The sequence below is a fragment of the Vicia villosa genome, linkage group LG4 (genome assembly GCF_029867415.1).
Source record: "Vicia villosa cultivar HV-30 ecotype Madison, WI linkage group LG4, Vvil1.0, whole genome shotgun sequence".
Lineage (NCBI taxonomy): Eukaryota > Viridiplantae > Streptophyta > Magnoliopsida > Fabales > Fabaceae > Vicia > Vicia villosa.
This window is the reverse complement of record NC_081183.1, coordinates 22,924,766-22,946,534: the sequence shown is the minus strand read 5'-3', so window position 1 is coordinate 22,946,534 and position 21,769 is coordinate 22,924,766. Positions and strand designations below refer to the sequence as shown.

Sequence of the window (21,769 nt, the reverse complement as noted above, 5' to 3'; positions counted from 1 at the left end):
ATCAAGATCATTATCTTCTCATTAACATTTCATGGATCCTAAAGGTATGCTTCCGCTTTATATTTCATCATGAATTGAGTATGGATTAATGAAGAAAATTCCCAACAAGTGGTATCAGACTCACCTATACTTGATTCATGTGTGAATTTTGATAGTTATTGATATTAGAGTTTCAAATTTTAATTATTGTGAATTACTATAATTCATCACACACTTTTGATTTTATTATTATTATCATTTACTAATGAATATAAAAGATTACGTTAATTGAGTTTGAATTGAATAAATTGTTATATATATATATATATATATATATATATATATATATATATATATATATATATATATATATATATATATATATATATATATATATATATATATATATATATATATATATAAAGTCATGAATGAATATGGATGGTGCTTCATATCCTTTTTATTTTTTACTTCCTAAATGAACAATGATGATACGCATTACTAATACTTATATATGAATTATGATTGAATTATTTTTTAGACAATTGCAAAGCAATTGAAAATAGTATCACTTATGCATTTGGTTTAGTGAGATAGCCTACGAGTTGGCTATACTGGTTTGCGAAGCCATGCGTCCTTTCAATTTTCTTATGTTCAAATTTTGTTTAGAATTTATATATATATATATATATATATATATATATATATATATATATATATATATATATATATATATATATATATATATATATATATATATATATATATATATACCCGTGCGAGGCACGGGTTAAAAATTCTTATGTTAAAAAAATATTTTATAATTATTTATAATTTATAGATAAAGTTATATTAACATTATAATCTGTCTATGTTATTAGTTGCACACAATTTTTTTATCAATAATAAACTATATTTTGTTTATAAAAATATCTTTATTACTTAAAATTTTAATTTATTTAACTATAAAACAATTTTTTTTTAATTTTTAAATTATGATGCTAATTTAAAAATAATAGATTTTGTTAATTTTTTTTGGTAAGTTAACAAAAAAATCATTTAGTTTTTAAATATATAACATCAATTAAGAAATTAAAACGAAAATCTTTTTTAAAGTTGCTCGATACGAAATAAATAAATATGATCTCATTTTAAGATTGACATTCATTTCTCAGAAACAATTTATATGAAATCAACTTAAAATCAATTTATATGAATAAAATGATAAAGATTAGAATCAAATAACAGAAATTATAGAAATTAAAAGTTTAAATTTTTGTATTATGTTATGATTTGAAGAGATTTAGTTTTTGGAAAATAAACTTAGTTTTATTATTTCATGTTTGGAATAATTTATAAGATTTAAAATGTCAAATGAAAAGGTTTTAAGTAATTTAATATTAGTTTGTCAATCTCAGAGTTCAGCATTGGTTACAACAAGTATTATATAGCTAGCTAGAGTCATTGAAAACTAACTAACTAACTAATATCTTAACCAACTAACTAACTATAGAAAGTTAGTTATGAATGGTTTGTTACACGTGGCTTTCTTCTGTATTGACTATGTCATTTACACCCCCTCAAGCTGAAATGGATGTCAATCATTCCAAGCTTGGATTGCAAATGGTTAAAAGGACCTGAATGCAAGGATTTAGTGAATATATCTGCAACTTGAACTTGAGTTGTGATTGGCATCAAGTGTATGGTGTCGTCAAGAACTTTTTGACGTATAACGTGGCAATCTATCTTAATGTGCTTTGTGCGTTCATGAAACACCAGATTTGCAGCAATATGCATGGCTGATTTGTTGTCATAGTAAAGAATGATGGGAAGTCTGGATGAAATGTGAAAGTCATGAAGGAGTGAAAGCAGCCAAACTCCTTCACATGTGGCATGTGCTAGGGCTTAATATTCAGCCTCAGAGGAAGATCTGGAAATAACAACCAATTTCTTGCTCTTCCAACTAATAATTGAGTCGCCAAGAAAGAAACAAATGTCGGATGTGGAACGACGAGTATCGGGGCAAGCTCTCCGGTCTGATTTAGAGAAGCCGGTGAGGCGTAAAGCAGAAGAAGATCTGAAGAGCAAACCCTGACCAGGATTGTTTTTGAGGTATTTCAACACATGAAGACCATCAAGCATGTGTTTGTCTGTTGGATTGGCAAGAAATTGGGATAATTTGCTTACAGCATAAGCAATTTCTAGGCGAGTGTGTGTGAGATATAACAAACGACCAAGTAATCTTCTATATGTGGATGATTCAGAAATTGGAATACCAAAGGCTTGGTGCAAGTGAAGATGAGGTTGCATGGGTGTGGCATAAGGTTTGGCACCAAGAAGGCCAACATAAGTAATCAAATTAAGGGCATATTTTCTTTGGCAAATACATATTCCTTGTGTTCTGCGAGCAACCTCAAAACCTAGGAAGTATTTGAGGGTTCCTAAATCTTTAATGCTAAATTTAGCATCTAACATTGATTTGGTGCGTGTGATTTCCTCAATATCAGTACCACCCAGAACTATATCATCAACATAGACCAAAATCATAGTGAAACCTTGAGCTGATTGTTTGGTGTAAAGAGAATAATCTGCCTTGGACTGCAAGTAATCTGATGCTATATGAGTAACAGATAATTTGGTGTTCCACTATCGACTAGCATGTTTTAAGCCATAAAGGAAACGTTGTAGCTTGCAGACAAGGTCAGACTGTGGTAATTCTAGACCTAGAGGAGCCTTCATGTATACTTATAAACCCCGCAGCCATTCAATAAAATAAACTCAGAGTAACATGAACAAGGGTTCCACATTTTCAATTAAATTAAAAACAAAACATCATACGTCATTGTAATGCATTCACTAAGGAACAATTTATCATAATTCATAACATCTCATGTTAACACAGCGGAAAATTCATCGTACGGATAAGTATAACATCTTTGATACTATATCTCACAAAATAACTCAAAACAATAAATGTAGTCATCAAAATTATAAACTCAAAACTCGCGTCCCCTAGTGTTACATTATCAGAGCATGACACCTGACGCTATACTAAACACATCGACTTATGAGCTAATTCTCACCAAGTCAAAAGCCGCTATCCTCAATCCGAAAAATGACAATATGTAAGGGTGAGTCTCATTCACAATTAACAAATATTATTGGGTCATAAACAATAACGCATCATAGTTATACTATTCACCCAATTGTATTATATTCAGATATTTAGACAATTCACCAATCACACAATCAACACATCATCAAACCATAACACTGAAACACATTCAATCATGTTATGAAAATTGTGCATATGAATGAATTGACACTATGCATGTGGTACCAACATCATCAATGGGGATAACCCACCAACCGATCCAACATCATCAAGATACGGCCCTGCAAGCACAAATTCCACACAATGAGAATTATGCCCTTCACTGATCCATACCAATCATCTGGATACAACCCTCAACAAATGATTATGAATGAATGCAAACATATATAATATACTAATGCCATCGTCGATCCGATGAACAACATCGTCTCATATCCAAATTATCACCATCATCACCGTCATCATCATCAAAGAATGTTTATGTAAATTAGAATCATTCAAATACAATCCAATCATCATTCAACATAAAGGTTATTTCATAAGGTTCATCATACTCGAAACGGCACACAAAACAGGCTCACGGTTCAAAAGTTACGCATCATTAAACTTTCAAAAATCACAAAACGGAAAATTCTGCACACAAGCCTGCCCATACGCGTATGACCACATCCATATGCGTATCGCACCATCCCATACGCGTACCATATGCGTACCAGCAGAAGGCTACATTGCGACGGGACAGGGCAGCGTACCATACGCGTACGACCCTTGGAAATGTCCCTTATACGCGTATCATACGCAAATCACCAGCGCCTTCCCAAAACCTGCAATCGTACCAGTCCGTTTTCCACTCTTTTCCACCACTAACAGCCTGCGATTTTGAGTCTAAAACAGTATTTTTACACACGTTAACTTATAGGATTCATCCAACTTCATCAATCTATTATCCTATATCAGTTTTACACATAAAAACCTAACTTTCTACTCAATTATTTAGAAAACCCATATCTTCAGATTAGTTTTCATGGATGAACACAACAACACATCAATAAACACCATATTCATACCATAACATCAATCAAAACACAATTAGCATATAATTCAACATGGGTAACATCAATTATATAATTCCCCTCAAAATCATCCTAAACCCCAATCTAACATATAACCAAATTGACATAAACAATACATCTAATCAGCCCTATCATCTATAACACGATAAGAGATGCTAACCGGAAGAGTCTCCCCTTACCTTAGCCAAAGATTCTTGATTGGTCCTCTTCCTCTTCTGTTCCTCTTTCTCGTATCAACTTCTCTATTCCTCTATTCACCTTTCACGTCTAATCTTTCTTTTCTCCCAATTCCTTATTTTTATGAAAAATAGACTTATAATTAGAAAAAGGGCTTTACTAACATAACACACCCCCTTCTTACTAGTACCACGTATGGCCCAATGCCATAACTAAACTTTTCCAGTAATTTCACAAAACCAAAATAATTCTAATTATTAATTTAAATTCCAATTAAATTAAAATTAGAAAATACGAGTGTTACATTAACTACCAACAAAAATTTGATTTCAATATCTTCGATTGAAGTCCCTTAGGATATTGGTCAACTTAATTCCACTGAGATTGTTCATTCTTAGACTATTGTTACTGCTATTGAAGATGTTGCTACTACTGGTGGGACTCATAATATTATAGAAACTCCATAATAACATTTGTTGAATTATTTAACTCTCTTCTCACTCGTGTACAATTTCTATATCACCTTTCTATCTGATTTATTAAGGATAAATTAGGCCCAAATAAATGGCTCACTAGTCTATATCCTTCTAATTTGAATATGATTGTGATTGCTTTTTGTCTCACACTCACATTATCGTAGTGAGTTTAAAGGGAATTTTTTGACGTAGAAAGTAATTTTGCCCATGATCCTTTTGAAGTTAAAGATATCCATGACTTGAATAAAAAATAGAGATTATCTTTTATTCAATTTTTCATGTGACATCTACCACTAATTACAAGAAAAATTAAATGAGTAGATGCATTTTCTTAAAAATACGTGAAAAACAACATAAAAACTATATTTAAAAGGGAACTAACTTTAACTAGAAGAACTATAAAGGTAAGGACTTGGAGGAATTTCAACATTAACAATCCCTTCCAGCATTAACAAAACATTTTTCATTGGTGGCCTTAGAGATGGATCTTCTTGAGTGCACCAAATAGAAATTATGACAAACTTTTCCAATTTGCTGATATCATTTACTACCTCGTAATCGTTTTCGAGAAGAATGTCCATTCTTCCAGCCTTGTAGCAATCATATGCCCAATCAATTAAAATCCTTTTTTCTTCACTAACGTTATCATCCTCAACATTTTTCCTACAACAAATAATCTCTAGTAGCAACACACCAAAACTATAAGCATCAACCTTAGCAGTGATCGGAGCACTCCTAAACCAATCGGGTGCAACATAACCTTTGGTTCCTCTAATTCCAGTTTTTGTGTGACTTTGATTTATCAATAACAGTTTTGCAAACCCAAAGTCAGAAATCTTAGCATTGTAATCATCATCTAGAAGTATGTTTTGTGGCTTTATGTCACAATGGATGATTTGGGTGCAACATTCCTCATGCAAGTAAACAAGACCCCTTGCAATTCCAATGATAATCCAAACCCGTTGGTTCCAACTTGGTTTCAAAGGGGTGAAAATGAAGCTTGCTAGAGTACCATTACTCATTAACTCATACACCAAAATTCTGTGTTGTTCCTCACTACAATACCCATGAAGGCGAACAAGATTCCTATGATGAGTTTCAATTATCACATTCATTTCAGTTTGAAATTCTTTATCACTATCTTGGAATAACTTGTCTAGTTTCTTAACAGCCACACAAACATCTGCCTCTATTGTTCCTTTATATACAATGCTACAAGACCCTCTTCCTAATTCTTCTCTAAAGTTGTTTGTTATTTCTGTAATTTCCTTAAAGGTGAAAATTCTTAAGTTTTTGTCAACAATACTCTTGATGGATACACCACTTTCGGTCTTCTTATGTTTTTTCCAAAAAACTATTGCACCAACCAATGTTGAAATCACAAAAATAATTGATATCACAATAATCAAAGTTTCATGAACTTTCTTCATTTTTGTTTTGCCATTATCTTGATCGTCCATCTCACTGGAGAAGGATGATGGAGTCTCAGTTTTATCTATTTTTATGAAATAAGTTCCTCTTACTGTCAACTCTTTTCTCCCATGTAAGAGTGGCAAATTATTCTTCCAACAAGAACTTCCATTGAAAAAAGCCAACACACATAAGCAATCTTGCAAACAATAATCCTTGCAGTCTTCAAGAGTACAAGAATTGCATGTTTTATATTCAGATTTAGGCCAATAAATGTTGGACAATCTCATCATCAAATATGCATCCTTATGTGAAACATTATGCCTACTTGGACAAATGATTTGGACATTTTGTTTGCAACCACCATATCTGTTGTTTGAATCAATTAGAGAATAACCTTTTAGACATGTACACATTGTCCTTTGATCATATCGAAGGTTGCAAATACTATTTATTCCACAAACACCTTTACCATTGTTAAAATTATCATTCGAACACATGTTCTCAGGTATTGTCTTCGCAACTAACCAACTCGTAACATTTTTTAGATATTTAGGAAAATATGACAAGGTAAATACTCCATCATAATTGATTGTTGCTTTGTAGTAGAAGTCATCATTTAAAAATGTCTCATTTCGGTTGCCGATGATAGAAAACTTTGAGCTATTTTTTTTCGATATGTATAATTCATATTTGTCAAATATAAGTTTCTGACCAACATTTGCAGATTTATTATACGGGTCAACTGTGCGACTATCATAGTAAGCCTCAAATTGAGCATTAATGTTTGTATTTGAAGGAAAACTTACACGATTGAGCACAACATCCCCACTTTCTTGTAGGCAAAGTTCAAACCTTCCTCGTGAAAAATTGAATTCTCCTTGTCGAGAATGAAGAGAGTTGTTCAAATTTAAAGCTTGACCAGGAACTAATGTGTCAGTAAAATGATTGTAACTTTCCCATAATACAACAAAGTTTTGGTCTCGTAACTGAAAATTTCCATCATCCTTCATTAGACCTCTTGAAATTCTACCCAAATTAAAATTTGATGATCTCCATATCTCTGAACCTTTAGGGCTAGTAAGTACCAACCCAAAAGAATTACTTAATACCAATCTAGATCCCTTAGGAGCAAGGTTGTCTCCATTAGCATACCAAATAATTGAATCATTTTGTATTTTATGGTACCATATAGCCAGTAAAAAAAGTTCATTAGGAAGTTGGTAAAACCCAAATGCAAAATCTTCTAAAGGAGATAGCCATCGAGTTGGTCCATTGCCAGCAATGAGTGAGTCACCTACACTTACACTTTGATTCAATGATCCCGCGCTACAATTTAAAATAATATAAAATTAATAACCTAAAGAAAAACAACTAAAAATAAATATCATTTTACATTTTTAATGAAATTAGAGGATTAAAAATTTGCATGATCTTACCTGGAAGCTGGGCAAAAGATAATCTTGAAAAACTTAGTTTGACAACTAAATGTGTTTGTTCCATTATTATAAGCCGGACAAATAGTACTTAAATTCATAGGGCATCCAACACTTATGCAATTCAAATTCTCTCCAGAAAAATTCACAGGAGTCACTGCTATGGGAATGTTGAAACGTTCAAGCACATTAATGTTATAAAAGTAAGTTCCATTATTGCTTGAACGAAATTCGGCTAGTGTAGCATGTGGCACACCTCGATTTCCATCGCATGATACCTTCCCAGTTCCACAATCGCCAGTACGACATGTAAAATTTCCTTCTGTATCATTACAGAAAGTTCGGCCCCATAAGTAGCCATTCCATCCGAAAGGAGTTATGACTGTGTTGTGATCGCCCGTCTTTAAACCGTATTTAAAAATTTGAAAATTTATATTTCCACTGGTAGGAAATACAGCTGGCCACACGGTAACGTTGCATTCGTTGCGTAGATTGAATCCCAATTGATCTAAGTAGTCATGAAAATAAAAATCATTAATTGCTTAACCCCTTGCTCCAATATACGCATAGCACAATCCAAAGAAATAAAAGAATGAGTTGCTCCAATATCAATAATCGCAACTAAAGGTGTGCCACGAATGAAACACGTACCTTTAATCAATCTGTCTTCTAGAGTAGTCTCTGACCCGGTCAAAGCAAAAACCTTTCCTCCCGATTGGTTCTTCTTTGGCTTGGTATAATTTGGACTAATGTGACCCTCTTCACCACAGTTGTAGCAAGTCACAACCTTCTTCTTACAGTCAGCAGCAATGTGGCCCACTTGGTCACACTTGTAACACTTCTTCTGATCAAGCTTACACTCGTTCCTACGATGTCCCATCTCACCACAATTATAACATCTGATACGAGCACTGGAATCTCCCCCAGTGGGTTTCTTCCAATCAGCAAACTTGCCTCTACCATATGGCTTACCTCTATCCATAGGCTTCTTACCCTTTCTGTCAACCAACTCGCGAGAGTGGGATGACTTCAGCTTGATGTTATCTTCCTCAAAAATCCTGCTACAGTTTACTAAGTCAACAAACCTCCGAATCCTTTGATATCTAATGCCTTGCTTGATCTCATCACGAAGGCCATTCTCAAATTTGACACATTTTGAGAATTCACTAGCTTCATCATTGTTGTAGTGAACATAGTACTTTGCCAACTCAACAAACTTTGCAGCATACTCTAGTACCGTCATATTACCTTGCACCAGCTCCAGAAATTCGATTTCTTTTTTGCCCCTAACATCCTCAGGGAAGTACCTTCTCAGAAATTCCCTTTTGAATATAGCCCAAGTAATTTCTATACCATCAGCATCCAATTCAGCTCTGGTTGCCAACCACCAGTCATCAGCTTCTTCAGACAGCATATGTGTGCCATACCTCACCTTGATATTCTCAGCACAATCGATGACTCTGAAAATCCTCTCGATCTCCTTTAGCCATTTCCGAGCACCCTCGGGATCATGCGTGCCTTTGAACAATGGAGGATTGTTCCTCTGAAAATTCCCTAGTTGCCTATCAGCACCAATCCCTGCTCCTCCGGCATTACCTCCCAGCACACCAACAATCATGCCCAGAGCCTCAGCGATAGCATCATCATTTCTTCCTCCTCTTCCAGCCATTGTTCTGCTTAAATCACAAACCATTCAGTCAGAACAAAAGTATCGACAAATAACTCGTATTAGTCGCATACACAGGAAAACTGACACTAAGACTCTGGTCACAACGACCGACTATGCTCTGATACCACTATTGTAACACCCCTTGTAACACCCGTATAATTTTAATATTAATTTAATTGGAATATTGAATTAATAATTAGAATTATTAAGGATTTTGTGAAAATAATGGAAAAATAATGGTTTATGGAATTTGGGCCATGTGAGAAAATAGTAAAAGAATGGGTGTGATATAGTAAAGCTTTTACTAACTTTATTATTATTTTCATAAAAATAATTGGGATTGGAAAAGAAAGAAAGAACGTGAAAGACTGAAGGTTTTGGGAACACGAAGAACGTGAAGGAGAACTGAAGAGGAAGAGACCAAAGATCAAGAATTTGGCTAAGGTAAGGGGGGACTCTCCATTTAATCTCTATTATCGTATTGTGAATAATAGTATGGATTAGGAGTATTGTTTGGATTCAATAGATTCTATATTCTGGATTTATAATTTGTGTTCATCATGTGGATTGGAATTTGGACATGTTAATCCCTAATAATTGATTAGATTTAGGTTGTGATGAGTAAAATAATTGTAGAATCATAAACTGTTGATGTTGGGTGAATTCTATGTTGTTTAGAATGTGAAATTTCTGGTTTTGAGACCCAAATCGCAGGCTGTACAGATGAATTCGCGAGGAAGACGAATGGGTAAGTTGCAGATTTTTGGTAACTACTGCCTGATCGCGTACGATACGCGTAAGGTACGCGTATGGAGGGGGTGATACGCGTATGATACGCTCCACATGTGTGCATCAGGTTGCACCTTCTGTTCATATGCATATGGTACGCATATGATACCTGGTTGATACGCGTATGCCTTGATGATACGCGTATGGGTGTGTTTTGTGTGGATGAATGAATCTGCTCATATGCGTATGGTGTCTGTCTAGTACGCGTATGGCATGTTGGTACGCGTATGCGTATGTTTTGTGTGATAAACAGGTTCTACTCATACGCGTATGATACGCGTATGGTGCGTGTTTTGTGAGATTTTGGCCCTGTTGGTACGCGTATGGTACGCGTATGGCCAGCGTGACCTGCAGATTTTGCTGTTTTGTGATTTTGAAAGTTTGGCGACGTGTAACTTTTGAACTGATGAATCTGTATGAGTTATGGTTATATGATTTTATTGAATGATGCTAATATACATATATGTATGAACATACTTGTTAATGATGATGATGATGAATGATGATGAATGAGTATAAGATGATGCTACTCATAGTATGATGATGATGATAGTATGTTGTATATATGTTTGCATGCATTCACAGTCATTTGATGAGGGCTGAATCCTAATGATGAGAGGATTCAGTGAAGAGCAAGGTTCCCACTGTGTGGAATTTGTGCTGGCAGGGCCGTATCTGGATGATGATAGATCGGTCGGTGGGTTTTCCCATTGATGATGTTGGTACCACATGCATAGTGTCAGTTTCATACATATGCATGATTTTTGTATAACATGAATAATATATGTTATGCGATAACTTGATGTTGTAGATGTGAGACGATGATGTGTCTGAATATGAAACGATTGGGTGATTGATATAACTATGATATATTGTTATTTATGATGCAATAGCATTGGTTAACTGTGATGAGACTCACCCTTACTTGTTGTCATTTTCAAATTGAGGATAGCGGCGCGACTTGGTGAGGATTAGCTCATAAGTCGGTTTAGTTTTGTGTCGGTGTCATGCTCTGATAGATGTAACACTGGGAACGCGATGTTTTGAGTTTTCGATTTTGACTCCATTTGTTTATTTTGTTTGAAGTCTGATACATTAACGATGTAATGTTGACTTGATGATTCAATTCCGCTGTGTAAAACATGATATTTATGTAATAAGTTATAATCAGATGTTTTCAGTGAAAGCATGACATATGCCGAACGTGTGTTTTCTTTTATTTTCAATTGTGACACCCTTTGCATGTTTACTCTGATTTAATTTTGTTAATCGTCGCGGGTTATTAGAGGGGTGTTACAGAATTAGTGGTTAATGAAACAAAATTATTTAAGGAGAAAATGTAACTACTATTAGAGCGATTAATTAATCACATGTGCTTGGGTCTATGGTTAAAAATTAGAACAAACTGATACAAAATAAAATAAATCACATTTATTTCTATCGTGTTTTTCTTATATTTATTTTTGGAAGTGTATCTTTTTTATTTATTAAAAGTATAAAAAGACACATAATATTTGATAGAATTAACAACGTCTAATGTAACAATAATAATAAGGGAAATGCTTAATCTAACGAAGATTATTATCACGACTGCATTGCGAATGAGCTGGCATAGGATCTAGTGTTTTATTTTATTACATAAAACACTTTTTCCCATGCTTTTCTATCTTATTCTTTTTTTTGGTTACTTATTTTTAGTTTTCTTCTCCCACGTTCTACGTTAATCATGTTAGGAGAAAAAAGGGATTCACTTCTGTAAGTCTCGCATGTGTGTTTTCACATCCTACATTCCTTGCCTGATATTGGTTTAGTTTTATTTCTTCTTTGCTGAGTTTGTATGTGGTTGAAAACTTAAAGTAATTGGTCTAGTCTGGATTGAACTATAGAAGAAAGCCTAAGAAGAAATTGAAAGGAACCTGCGTATTTCATTGGACATTCCACATTGGGTTGCAGCCACTTTAATAGAAAATGTTGCATTGCCTACAAATGGGTTGAAGCATAGAAGATATTTGATCTATGAAATACCGAAACACGCTAACACTTGACACCCATGATAATTTTAAAAAAAATAATAAATTAAACAAAATTTTAAATATTGTATCTATCATCACACCTTTTTTTAAAGGTGTCGGTGCTGCGCAATGTTTGAGAAATGCTTGATAAAGGAATGACACACTCTCTTTACATCTTTCACATGGAGACTTACATTTGAACCAATTATTATTTGTATTGTGACTAATTGCTTCTCATCTACCAATAATATCCTAGTTTAATTGTTTTTTTGTACTCTTAATATGAATATGAATTGTTTCCTTCCATGCTAAATTATATGGTTAGTGTAAGAATAGGTAACGATTTAGTTGAATTACTTGTTGATCTGAATTAATTCTTGAGCTTGTACTTAGAGTGGCTAGATTTTTTTCTTGAGTTGGTTGTAAAAAATACACTTGCCCGGAAAATCAGCTATGTATTTTCTAAAATTAAAATTTTAGTATTAAAAAAGATGGTCCACATAGTTTTCACAGGAGCACAGTTATTCGTGAGATTTCAAGAATTAAACTTTCGCTAGATATAGCAGCGCTATAATAATAATAATAATAATAACAATAATAATAATAATAATAATAATAATAATAATAATAATAAATGATTTTAATTTATTTTTTACTGTAATTTTTTATTGTTTGTCAGTTTATATTTAAATTGATTTGTCACATGCCGTTTAAAAAATTAAAAATCTTTTTTACTAATTAATATGGATTAATAATATATAAGCATATATCTATCATTGTCATAGACAAAAACAAAAAGTATTGATATAAATCAAATTCAAAATATGGATCCATATAGATGTGAACCTCTCTCATACAATCACATAAATAATGATAGTTCATGTGAAGTCACATAATTCATATTTAACTTTAGTTTTGGATTTCACAATTATATAAAAATAAAAATCAAATTCTCATTCGAAACAATTACAGAGTTTTTTTCTTAGAAGTTTAATGATAGAAAATATATTTTAATATTAAATAAATAGTATGAGTACTCTTTAAGATGACTTAAAATCACCAAATTAGGCCGGTTTAATTGAAGCTTGGATGTTTGAACAATTAAAAAATTACATCACTAAATGAAAATATACTAACTTGGTAAAATATGAAATAACACATGATAGGTTATAAACAACAAATGAAATACTCATATTTTCAATTTTTCATCGAGCAATGTAGAAATTCAAAAACTTCTATACCAGAAATTTGACGAATCTCGGTGCAATATTTCTCTATTCAATTCAAAAATAAAAATAAACAGTAAAACAATTAAAAATCAAAAGAGAAGGCAGAAGATGAAGAAATAGATGGGGTGTAGATGAATTTGTACTAAAATCTTATGTGATAATGTGAATGGACGCAATAATACAATTAATTAGTGGAGTTGGAGTTCTTGGAATTGGTAACTGAAAAAACATAGTATTGAAAACAGAGAAAAATAAAAAAAAAAAATATTTAAGCGTGAGAACCTTTTTTTTTTTGAACTTTTGTTGATTGAGCGGTTCAAGTACATAGAATTAGTGGTGGAGTAATTAGTTGAAGTAATTAATATTGAATTTTAATTAATACATTAAATAAAATTTGTTGGACTGTTTACTTATATTAAAAGATATGAAATAGTAACTGCAATAAGAATAATAATTATTATAATAGTAACCCAAATATATAAATAATTATTTTAATATTGTATAACCATTATGAAATATAATAATAATTGTTCCAAAATTAATGTTTAGTAACTGTAATAAAAATAATAATTATTATAATAGTAACTGAAATATTAATAATCATTATAATATAATATAATCATTATTAAATATAATAATAATGGTTACTAATTTACTGTTTATTCACTGCAATAATATGAAATATACTAATAATTTTTTTAATAATATAACACAAAAATAATATTTAATATTAAGTATAATTAAATGATAGCATGAAAATAATCTTTAATTATTATATGCATTATGATAAAAGTATTATAACTATAAAATTAAGATTTTAAAAATTAAACACTTTTATATTTTTAAGTATAAATTTGAATTAAATTATTATTATAATAGTAATAAAAATTTAATAATAATTATTTTTAATATAATATAACAATTAAAACATATAATAATAATTGTTACTAATTTAATGTTTAATAACTGCAATAAAAATAATTACTGTTATAAAACTAATTGAAATATATTAATAATAATTATTTTTAAGATATAACATGAAAATAATATTTAATATTTAATTATAATTAAATGATAGCATGAAAATAATATTTAATTACGATATACATTATGATAAAAGTATTATAATTATGAAATCAAGATTTTAAAAATTAAACACTTATATTTATAAGTACAAATTTGAGTTAAATTAGTTATAAAGTCAAATTTCAATAAAATTAAAGATAATTTATTTTGAATCCAAAAATATATATTAGAATCTTATTTATTTTTTTTTATTTCTTAACTTTTATAAATTAATTTGATTGTAAAAATATTAAAATGACACATCATTTTTAGGTATAGGGTTGTTGCAAAAGTTGTCATCATGACAACCTTGCATTTAGATTAAGTAGATAAATCTTTTTCACTTTTTTTAAAGGAAATATTAATTTATTTAAGAGAATTTTTGACGAAATGGTATTTAAAAATATATTCTCTTTTAACTATTATTTTAATATTTTAAAAGAGAAAATATATTCTTTTTTAACAATTGGTGGTAGTGGTGTCTATTGACGGTTTGGATTTCAACTTGATATTGCGGGAGGATGCTTATTGACCAGTTTGGATCGTAAAATCTTCTGGTGTTCCAAAATTTAATGGTACGTCTTCAACTAGTTCTGAAGATTCGAGGTCCATCCCTGAGGGAAGTTCTTCTGGCGAGGATGAAGAAGGTCGTTCTTGGGATTCCCATACCACAAACCGTTTTTGGTGAGGATGAAGAAGGTCGTTCTTGGGATTCCCACTACCACCATCCCTGAAGCGATAAAGCGGCAAGCAATAAAAGTTTTGGAAATATTTATTCGAGAAATTTATCGTCTTCACAGGGACTAGCGCATTGAAATATCGTTCAACAGTTTCCGCAGTTATGAGTTTGGATTGAATAGTTAAAACATAAAAATGGAAAAGTAAATATCAACACAAAAAGAATTCATTTTTCAGAAAGAAGAGAATTATCAGGCATTACATATAATCTACTTCTCACAAACTTAAACTTATCGATCAGTTATACTCAACCTACAATACTCATCAATATCATCAAGCATCGCTCACACCCTAAGTCATTTCTAACCCAAAGTAGAGAGAACGACTATATCATCTCGGCGACGATCTCTCAGCCAACCTCAACAACACAGCAGACAACCGTATTGCTCGCGCCAACGATCTATCAACCAACACAAACAACACAGAGGCATTAAGCTTCGATACCCACGGCGAATATTAGCTCCAAAAACTATCTCTAGAGTCTAGAACTAATAGATATCCATCCCTAATCAAGATTTGTAAGGTATATGTCTATAACAACCCAAATCCAAACATAAAGCAAAAAGATTAAGGAAGACATCAATAATGATTTGTAAATCAAATTTTATACAACACCATGATCAACAAATATACATGAGTTCAAAGTAAAATCATATACAAAACCCAACCAAAGAGAAACACACAAAGAAGAAGAGAAATGAACCGAAAATATCCCGGTTTGTTAGCTCCAATTGATGATCAATCCACCTCCGATCATCCAAATGCAAGCTCCATAGTTGTTTTCTAAGGCTATGTTTGGGAGTTTGAAGGGGAGGGAGGGGAAGGCTTCCAAAAATGAAAATTTAAAAAAATATAGGAAAATATTTGACATTTTTTGAAAAAATAATTTTGTTTAGAATGATAAAAGAGTCATTATCATTACTAAATTTTTAATTTTCAGAATACTATAACAACCTAAAAGATATTTGGAAAATTTATGCAAGTCCTTCAAAACCCTTCAAAACTCTCATTCAATACAATTTTTGAGTTCCCCCATTTTATGAGGTTTTTGGTGTTATAAATAAACTCAAACCCTCCAAAACACTCCTATCCAAAATCTTTTTATCATTTTCACCCATTTCTTCTTATTTTTCAAAGCCCTCCCCTCCCTTCCCCTCCAAACTCTCAAACATAGCCTAAGCTAATCGACCTAAAAAATGTTTGGTGATAGAGTGGGAGCAAAAAATACCCAAACCATAACCTAAAAAATATGTTTTTGCCCCTTAAAACGTGTTCCTGTCAGGACCGCTTCGCCTGACGACTAAACGGCTCGCCCGGCGACTTAACACAGAAACTTTTTCACGTTTTAGGACGTTCCGACTCGTCCGGCGAGCCCAAAATTCGCCCGACGAATTACACCAGAAACAACAGAAAATTCTGCACTGTTTCGACCATAACTTGAGAACCGTAACTCCGATTTGCGCCCGGTTCGAAGCATTGGAAAGCTTATTCAATGCTCTATCTAACAATGAAAAAATGGCATCCAAATTGATGATTTTTATCATCCTTATTTTGAGCCTTATTCTTTGATGAATTGGTAAAAATCACGCGTTTAAAGCGGTGTCTTCGACACTTTATTGCTCATGCTCTAAATACGCATCAATACCTACAAAATGAATAGAAAAATATCAAAAGGTACAGAAATGAATCAAAACACAAGTATAAACAAACTAAATGTATTTACACACTAAACGTGGGATTATTCAATGGAATTTACCCAAAAACACGATAAGTGCCACAAAACTATATATACAAAAGCACTACAAATTGACACTTATCAGCAAGTTGGAATCATCTTTGGGCTATTAAGGTGGTGTTGAAGGGATTCAAATTAGTATCCGGTCTTAGTATCAATTTTCATAAGAGTAAGCTTATAGGTATTAATGTTAATCCTAAATTTTTTGGAAGTGGACACAACTTTTCTTGCTTGTAGGAGAGAGTCGAAAGAATTCAAATTTCTTGATATTTTGATTGGTTCTAATTCGAGAAAGATAAGCACATGGAGACCGTTGGTGGATAAAATTAGAAGGAGGTTGTCCATTTGGAATGGTAGGTGTCATACCCCAATTTTTGACCCTAAGATCATACGTCAATTGCATTCAATCATCAATCAAGAGCACCATTGTGAAGCTTTATCTTTGATACTGTGATTATCTCTGAGGGGAATTATCGAGCATTTATAGCCTTATATTTGTTTATACTAACCAAAAATCAAAAAAATATATGTTTTGTCTCTTTTGTTTATATTTTACAGGTAAAGGATCGGGCAAAAATCAAAACAGTGCAAGAAAACAATTTTTGAAAATTTGAAGGTGGAAATCGATTTACCCCTGTGGGAAATCGATTTCCTGTGCGCAAAAATCAAAAAAATATAAGAAGGGAAGCTTGACATCATTTTGGCACCTTTTTATTTGATCATTTTATCAATTTTCCACCTCATCAAAATTAACCCCTTCATTAAACCCACTTAAACCTCATTTTACCATTTTTTACCATTTAAATTCCACTTAAATACCAATTAACCACAAATTAATTACCAAACACAAAAAGACCAAACTACCACTACTCTTGCTCCAATTCTATAAATAGAGACCTCTACTCTCTCATTTCACAAGCTTTGAGAGCCAAAAAAAACCCTTGCAATTTCTCTCCTTATCCTTACCAAATTCACCAAAGCTCTTTTTCTTTCATAAAGTTTGTGAGTCACATCTTGAACCTCACAAACTTTGAGTTAAACCACCATCCATTTCACTCTTTTTTCTTCAATTGTTGAGAGATCAAGATTTGTGTTGGTGATTCTTGAAGTAGATCTAAGTTTTGTTCAAGATTTGGTAATTTTCTTCATCTTTATTCATCCATCATAATGTGATTCTTTTGTGCTTGTGTGTGATGCATCTTTGATGCTATATTGGTCCTATTTCATGGTGATTTGATGGAAAATTCGTGCTCTAATTGATATGTGATCATAAGGTGTTTGTATGTTTGCTTAAGTCAAGTTTTATGCTTCCTAATGCTGATTTTTTGAAAACTGCACAGAGGAAATCGATTTCCTCCTTAGGGAAATCGATTTCCATTCCGTTTCTGCGCCAGATTTGAAAACCTGCACTAAGGAAATCGATTTCCTCCTTAGGCAAATCGATTTCCCCTGGGACAGAATGTGTTTTTTGCCTTTTTTATGCTTGTTTTGGCTTCCTTCTTCCTCCACTTCATTAATATCATTGGATCTAGGATGTTGATAGGTTTGAAATGACCTAATCCATAATATTAGATGAATGATATTAATGATAGTGTGAGTTGATTATCTTTTTATGCATTTTATTCTTCTTCCTCTACTTCATTAATATCATTGGATCTAGGATGTTGATAGGTTTGAAAGGACCAAATCCATAATATTAGATGAATGATATTAATGATAGTGTGAGTTGATTATCTTTTATGATTTTATTCTTCTTCTCCTTTTTTCTTTTGATCGATGAAAGTCTTAGCACCTTGAGAATTCTTATGGATTCTTGGTAAAGACTAGATCGTTACCTATTTTCTTTTCGTGCGGTATTGCTTTCAGAGAGTGATCTTCATATCACTTCTCTCGCATGCATTAGCACATACAGTTTTGACCGGCCTCGTTGTAGGGTGATTTCTATATAAATCACTTGGCGATCTGCTTAACATAGCGCAATATTTCGTGTCCCGAATAAAAAAAGATCAAATATGGAAGAGAATTGTATGCGGTTGATTTAAGATTATGGAGGTTTATCGTGTAGTCGCTATGATTTTATCAAGCTTCTGATAAATGTCCATTGAATTTAAATCCGAGAACATCCTTCACTCATCATCGATCTTCATTACTAACTTTGATAACATACTTGACAAGTTTCAAGATGGTTATCTTTAACATCTAACAACTAACTTTAATTTCCGCAATTTATTATACCGCTCTTTATTTCTCGCTTTATCGCTTTATTTTATCATTTCATCATATTTACATTCCGCTATTTTTTTTCTTTGTCCATTTGGACGTTTATATTCTGCTATTTTCTCTTTGTCCATTTGGACACTATGTTTATGTTTCCGCCATTTTCTTTTTGTCCACTTGGACCATACTTTACTTTTATGCCAAAACACTAATAAACAACAAAAATCTAAAAAACACTTAAGGCTCTCTTTTGGACTATTGGTTACTATCCCTAGCATTTTGGAGATTCGGACTTATGGACTTAGTACCTCTGGACCCTTATGACATTGTTCTCTGTTGTTATTCTGTCTGTCTGGCATTGGATTGTTGTCTGTTTGTATGTGCAGGTATTCCCTTGAAAGCCCTTGATGGTTAATTCCAAGGCATTGAAATAAGGATTTTACCCGAAAACAACCGTTACTCTGCCCGATTTTCGTCAGAATTTTAATGTGCTTAATACAAAGTGGTGCTAAGATAATAAATTCATCTGGATCCCAAGTGCTAATGTTGGTTTAGTATTGACATTCCAAAGGATGGGAAATCTACCTTGACCCATAATGTCAAGTGTTGGCTTCTTATTTCGGTTAGACCGTTTCTTTCCTTAGCTTTTATTTTACGCAATAGGATAGCCTCTTCATCTCCTCCCCTTCTTTAATTTTCAAAATCTTCTCCCTTTTTACAAAAACATTCTTATGTTTGCAAACCTTTTCAAAACCTTTTCTTTAAAAATATATTTTGCCCTTAGTGGCTTTTTCTTCAAAAGTTTAGACACTGTTAATTGTCGAAGCGAGTGGTTATACCCCACGATTTTGAAATTGATTGATATAATGGGATCTTTTCCGCGTGAGAGAGCTAGTGGCATACTCGTTGATTTTATCCGAGTTGGAGCCCTTCTTTCATTTGCGATGCAAAGAACTCATTTGTTCTCATGCTCAAGATCAATGGCTGAGTATTTCTCTCCGACGACGATAAAGTGTTTATTCGTTTTTTTTAAAACGTTTTCCCTTTAAGCGGAACTACATTAGCTCTGACTTCTCCATTGCACCGAGGAGGTATGTAGGCACAAGACTTAACGTCTTGCCGAGCTTATTTTAAAAATAAAACAAACTCCTTTTAGCACACACGACACAAATTTTCAAAAAGGTTCCTGTGGAGTACCACAGATATGAGGGGTGCTTAAAACCTTCCCCTTGTATAAACAACACCCGTACCTAAGATCTCTTCTTTTTGTTTTAAAAATAAACTTTGGGTTTTATTCGTTCTTTTCCCTTTTCCTTTGGAAACAATAAAGCGCGGTGGCGACTTTCACTGAAATTTTGAGTCGAGTCAATCCTATGGCTTCGATCTCAGATTTTCCCCGCTACAGAAAAATGGCGACTTCGCTGGGGAAGCCAGTTTTAAGTGTGTTAAGCCTATTTTTGTTTATCTGTGTGTTTTTATTTGTATATATTGTTGTGTGCTTTGTTTGTTTTTTCTTTTTTTTCTTTTTGGTGCTCGATGGTTCCTCTGTGATGAGATAAAGTTCTAACCCGGACTTTTGTGAGTAACTTGAGATAGGAGGTGGTAAGACCAATAGTTGCATGTCAGGAGCGATCCTTAACATGAGCATCATATGGTGGAACCCCAATCAGTGGAGGCCTCATGGAAGGTAGTAGATGTTGTTACGAACCATCGTAAGAACGCTATTACTTTCAATAGTGAGTGTCTGTAGAAGCTGAATGGCCTAGAACCTTTTAACCCATCTAAGCCTTTTTAGGATGTAGTGCAGAAACAAGATCAAGTACCAATTTGAGCTTGTTTTCATGTGATACTACGCTCAGACGAGGTCTTTTTAGGCATATTATTGGCGCCCATGAGCAATTGTGCGTGCCGGTAATATCCGATAGAAGATTGAAAACTCTGGGAACCTTTGTAGAACCCGATCGGCAGGTACAAAATTCCTTAGATCATACCTTTTGGGATGGTTGGACCCATGGCTCCATGCTCGTGACGTCGAACCTTTGAACTATGATCTTATGTGACCTTGCGTACTCTTGGTTGTGGTTGATGCATAAACCATGCATTCATGCATCCATGAAAACTCTTTTTCTTTTGATTTTCAAGGAACTTAGAGGTCTTTCCTTGTAAACATCATAAGTTTCATCAAACTCAATGGATCTTGGGTGTTGATGGGGTGAAAATTCTAATCCACCAAAATGGATGATTGATTTTGATGATAACTTAATCAAAGCTTTAGTCCAATGTTTGAGTGTTTACAAGTTAATATCTTAAGTTCCTTGGAACTCAAAAATTAAAATAAAATAAAATAAAAACAAATTACTGCATTGCATGCATCATTCTACATTTGGTTCTGCTTTCTAAAGAAATTCTCCAGAGCCTTATTTCCTTTCTCCTGGTATCATCAGTACAACACTCTTGCTAAGAAGAAATGGAAAGCATCAAACAAGATATTCTTGAGCTCCGTGAAGAGGTGGTTACTTTGAAGGCTGGTATGGAGCATCTGACTACTCTGGTTGAGGCTTTAGTAGCTGCCCAAGTCAATCCTTCTATGAAGGAAGAAAGGATGGCAAAGGTCTTTCTTGAAACTCTGAACTCATCCTTTCCTAAGGG

At 32.9% G+C, this 21,769-nt stretch overlaps 2 protein-coding genes across 2 annotated transcripts; both read right to left on the bottom strand.

Moving 5' to 3' along the window:
- Positions 1–1,884: 1,884 nt before the first annotated feature.
- Positions 1,885–2,526, bottom strand: LOC131596884 (uncharacterized mitochondrial protein AtMg00810-like). Its single transcript, XM_058869620.1, has one exon. It carries the CDS (start codon positions 2,524–2,526, stop codon positions 1,885–1,887), a length of 642 nt encoding a protein of 213 aa, XP_058725603.1.
- A 2,677-nt stretch (positions 2,527–5,203) lies between these two features.
- Positions 5,204–7,609, bottom strand: LOC131596883 (G-type lectin S-receptor-like serine/threonine-protein kinase LECRK3). Its single transcript, XM_058869619.1, has one exon. The coding sequence runs from the start codon at positions 7,241–7,243 to the stop codon at positions 5,204–5,206; it is 2,040 nt and encodes a 679-aa protein (XP_058725602.1). The 5' UTR covers positions 7,244–7,609.
- Between the last annotated feature and the right edge of the window lie 14,160 nt (positions 7,610–21,769).

Coding starts and splice junctions, on each gene's coding strand:
- LOC131596883 (XM_058869619.1), bottom strand. CDS start 7,243: ATGAAGGATGATGGAAATTTTCAGTTACGAGACCAAAACTTTGTTGTA.
- LOC131596884 (XM_058869620.1), bottom strand. CDS start 2,526: ATGATTTTGGTCTATGTTGATGATATAGTTCTGGGTGGTACTGATATT.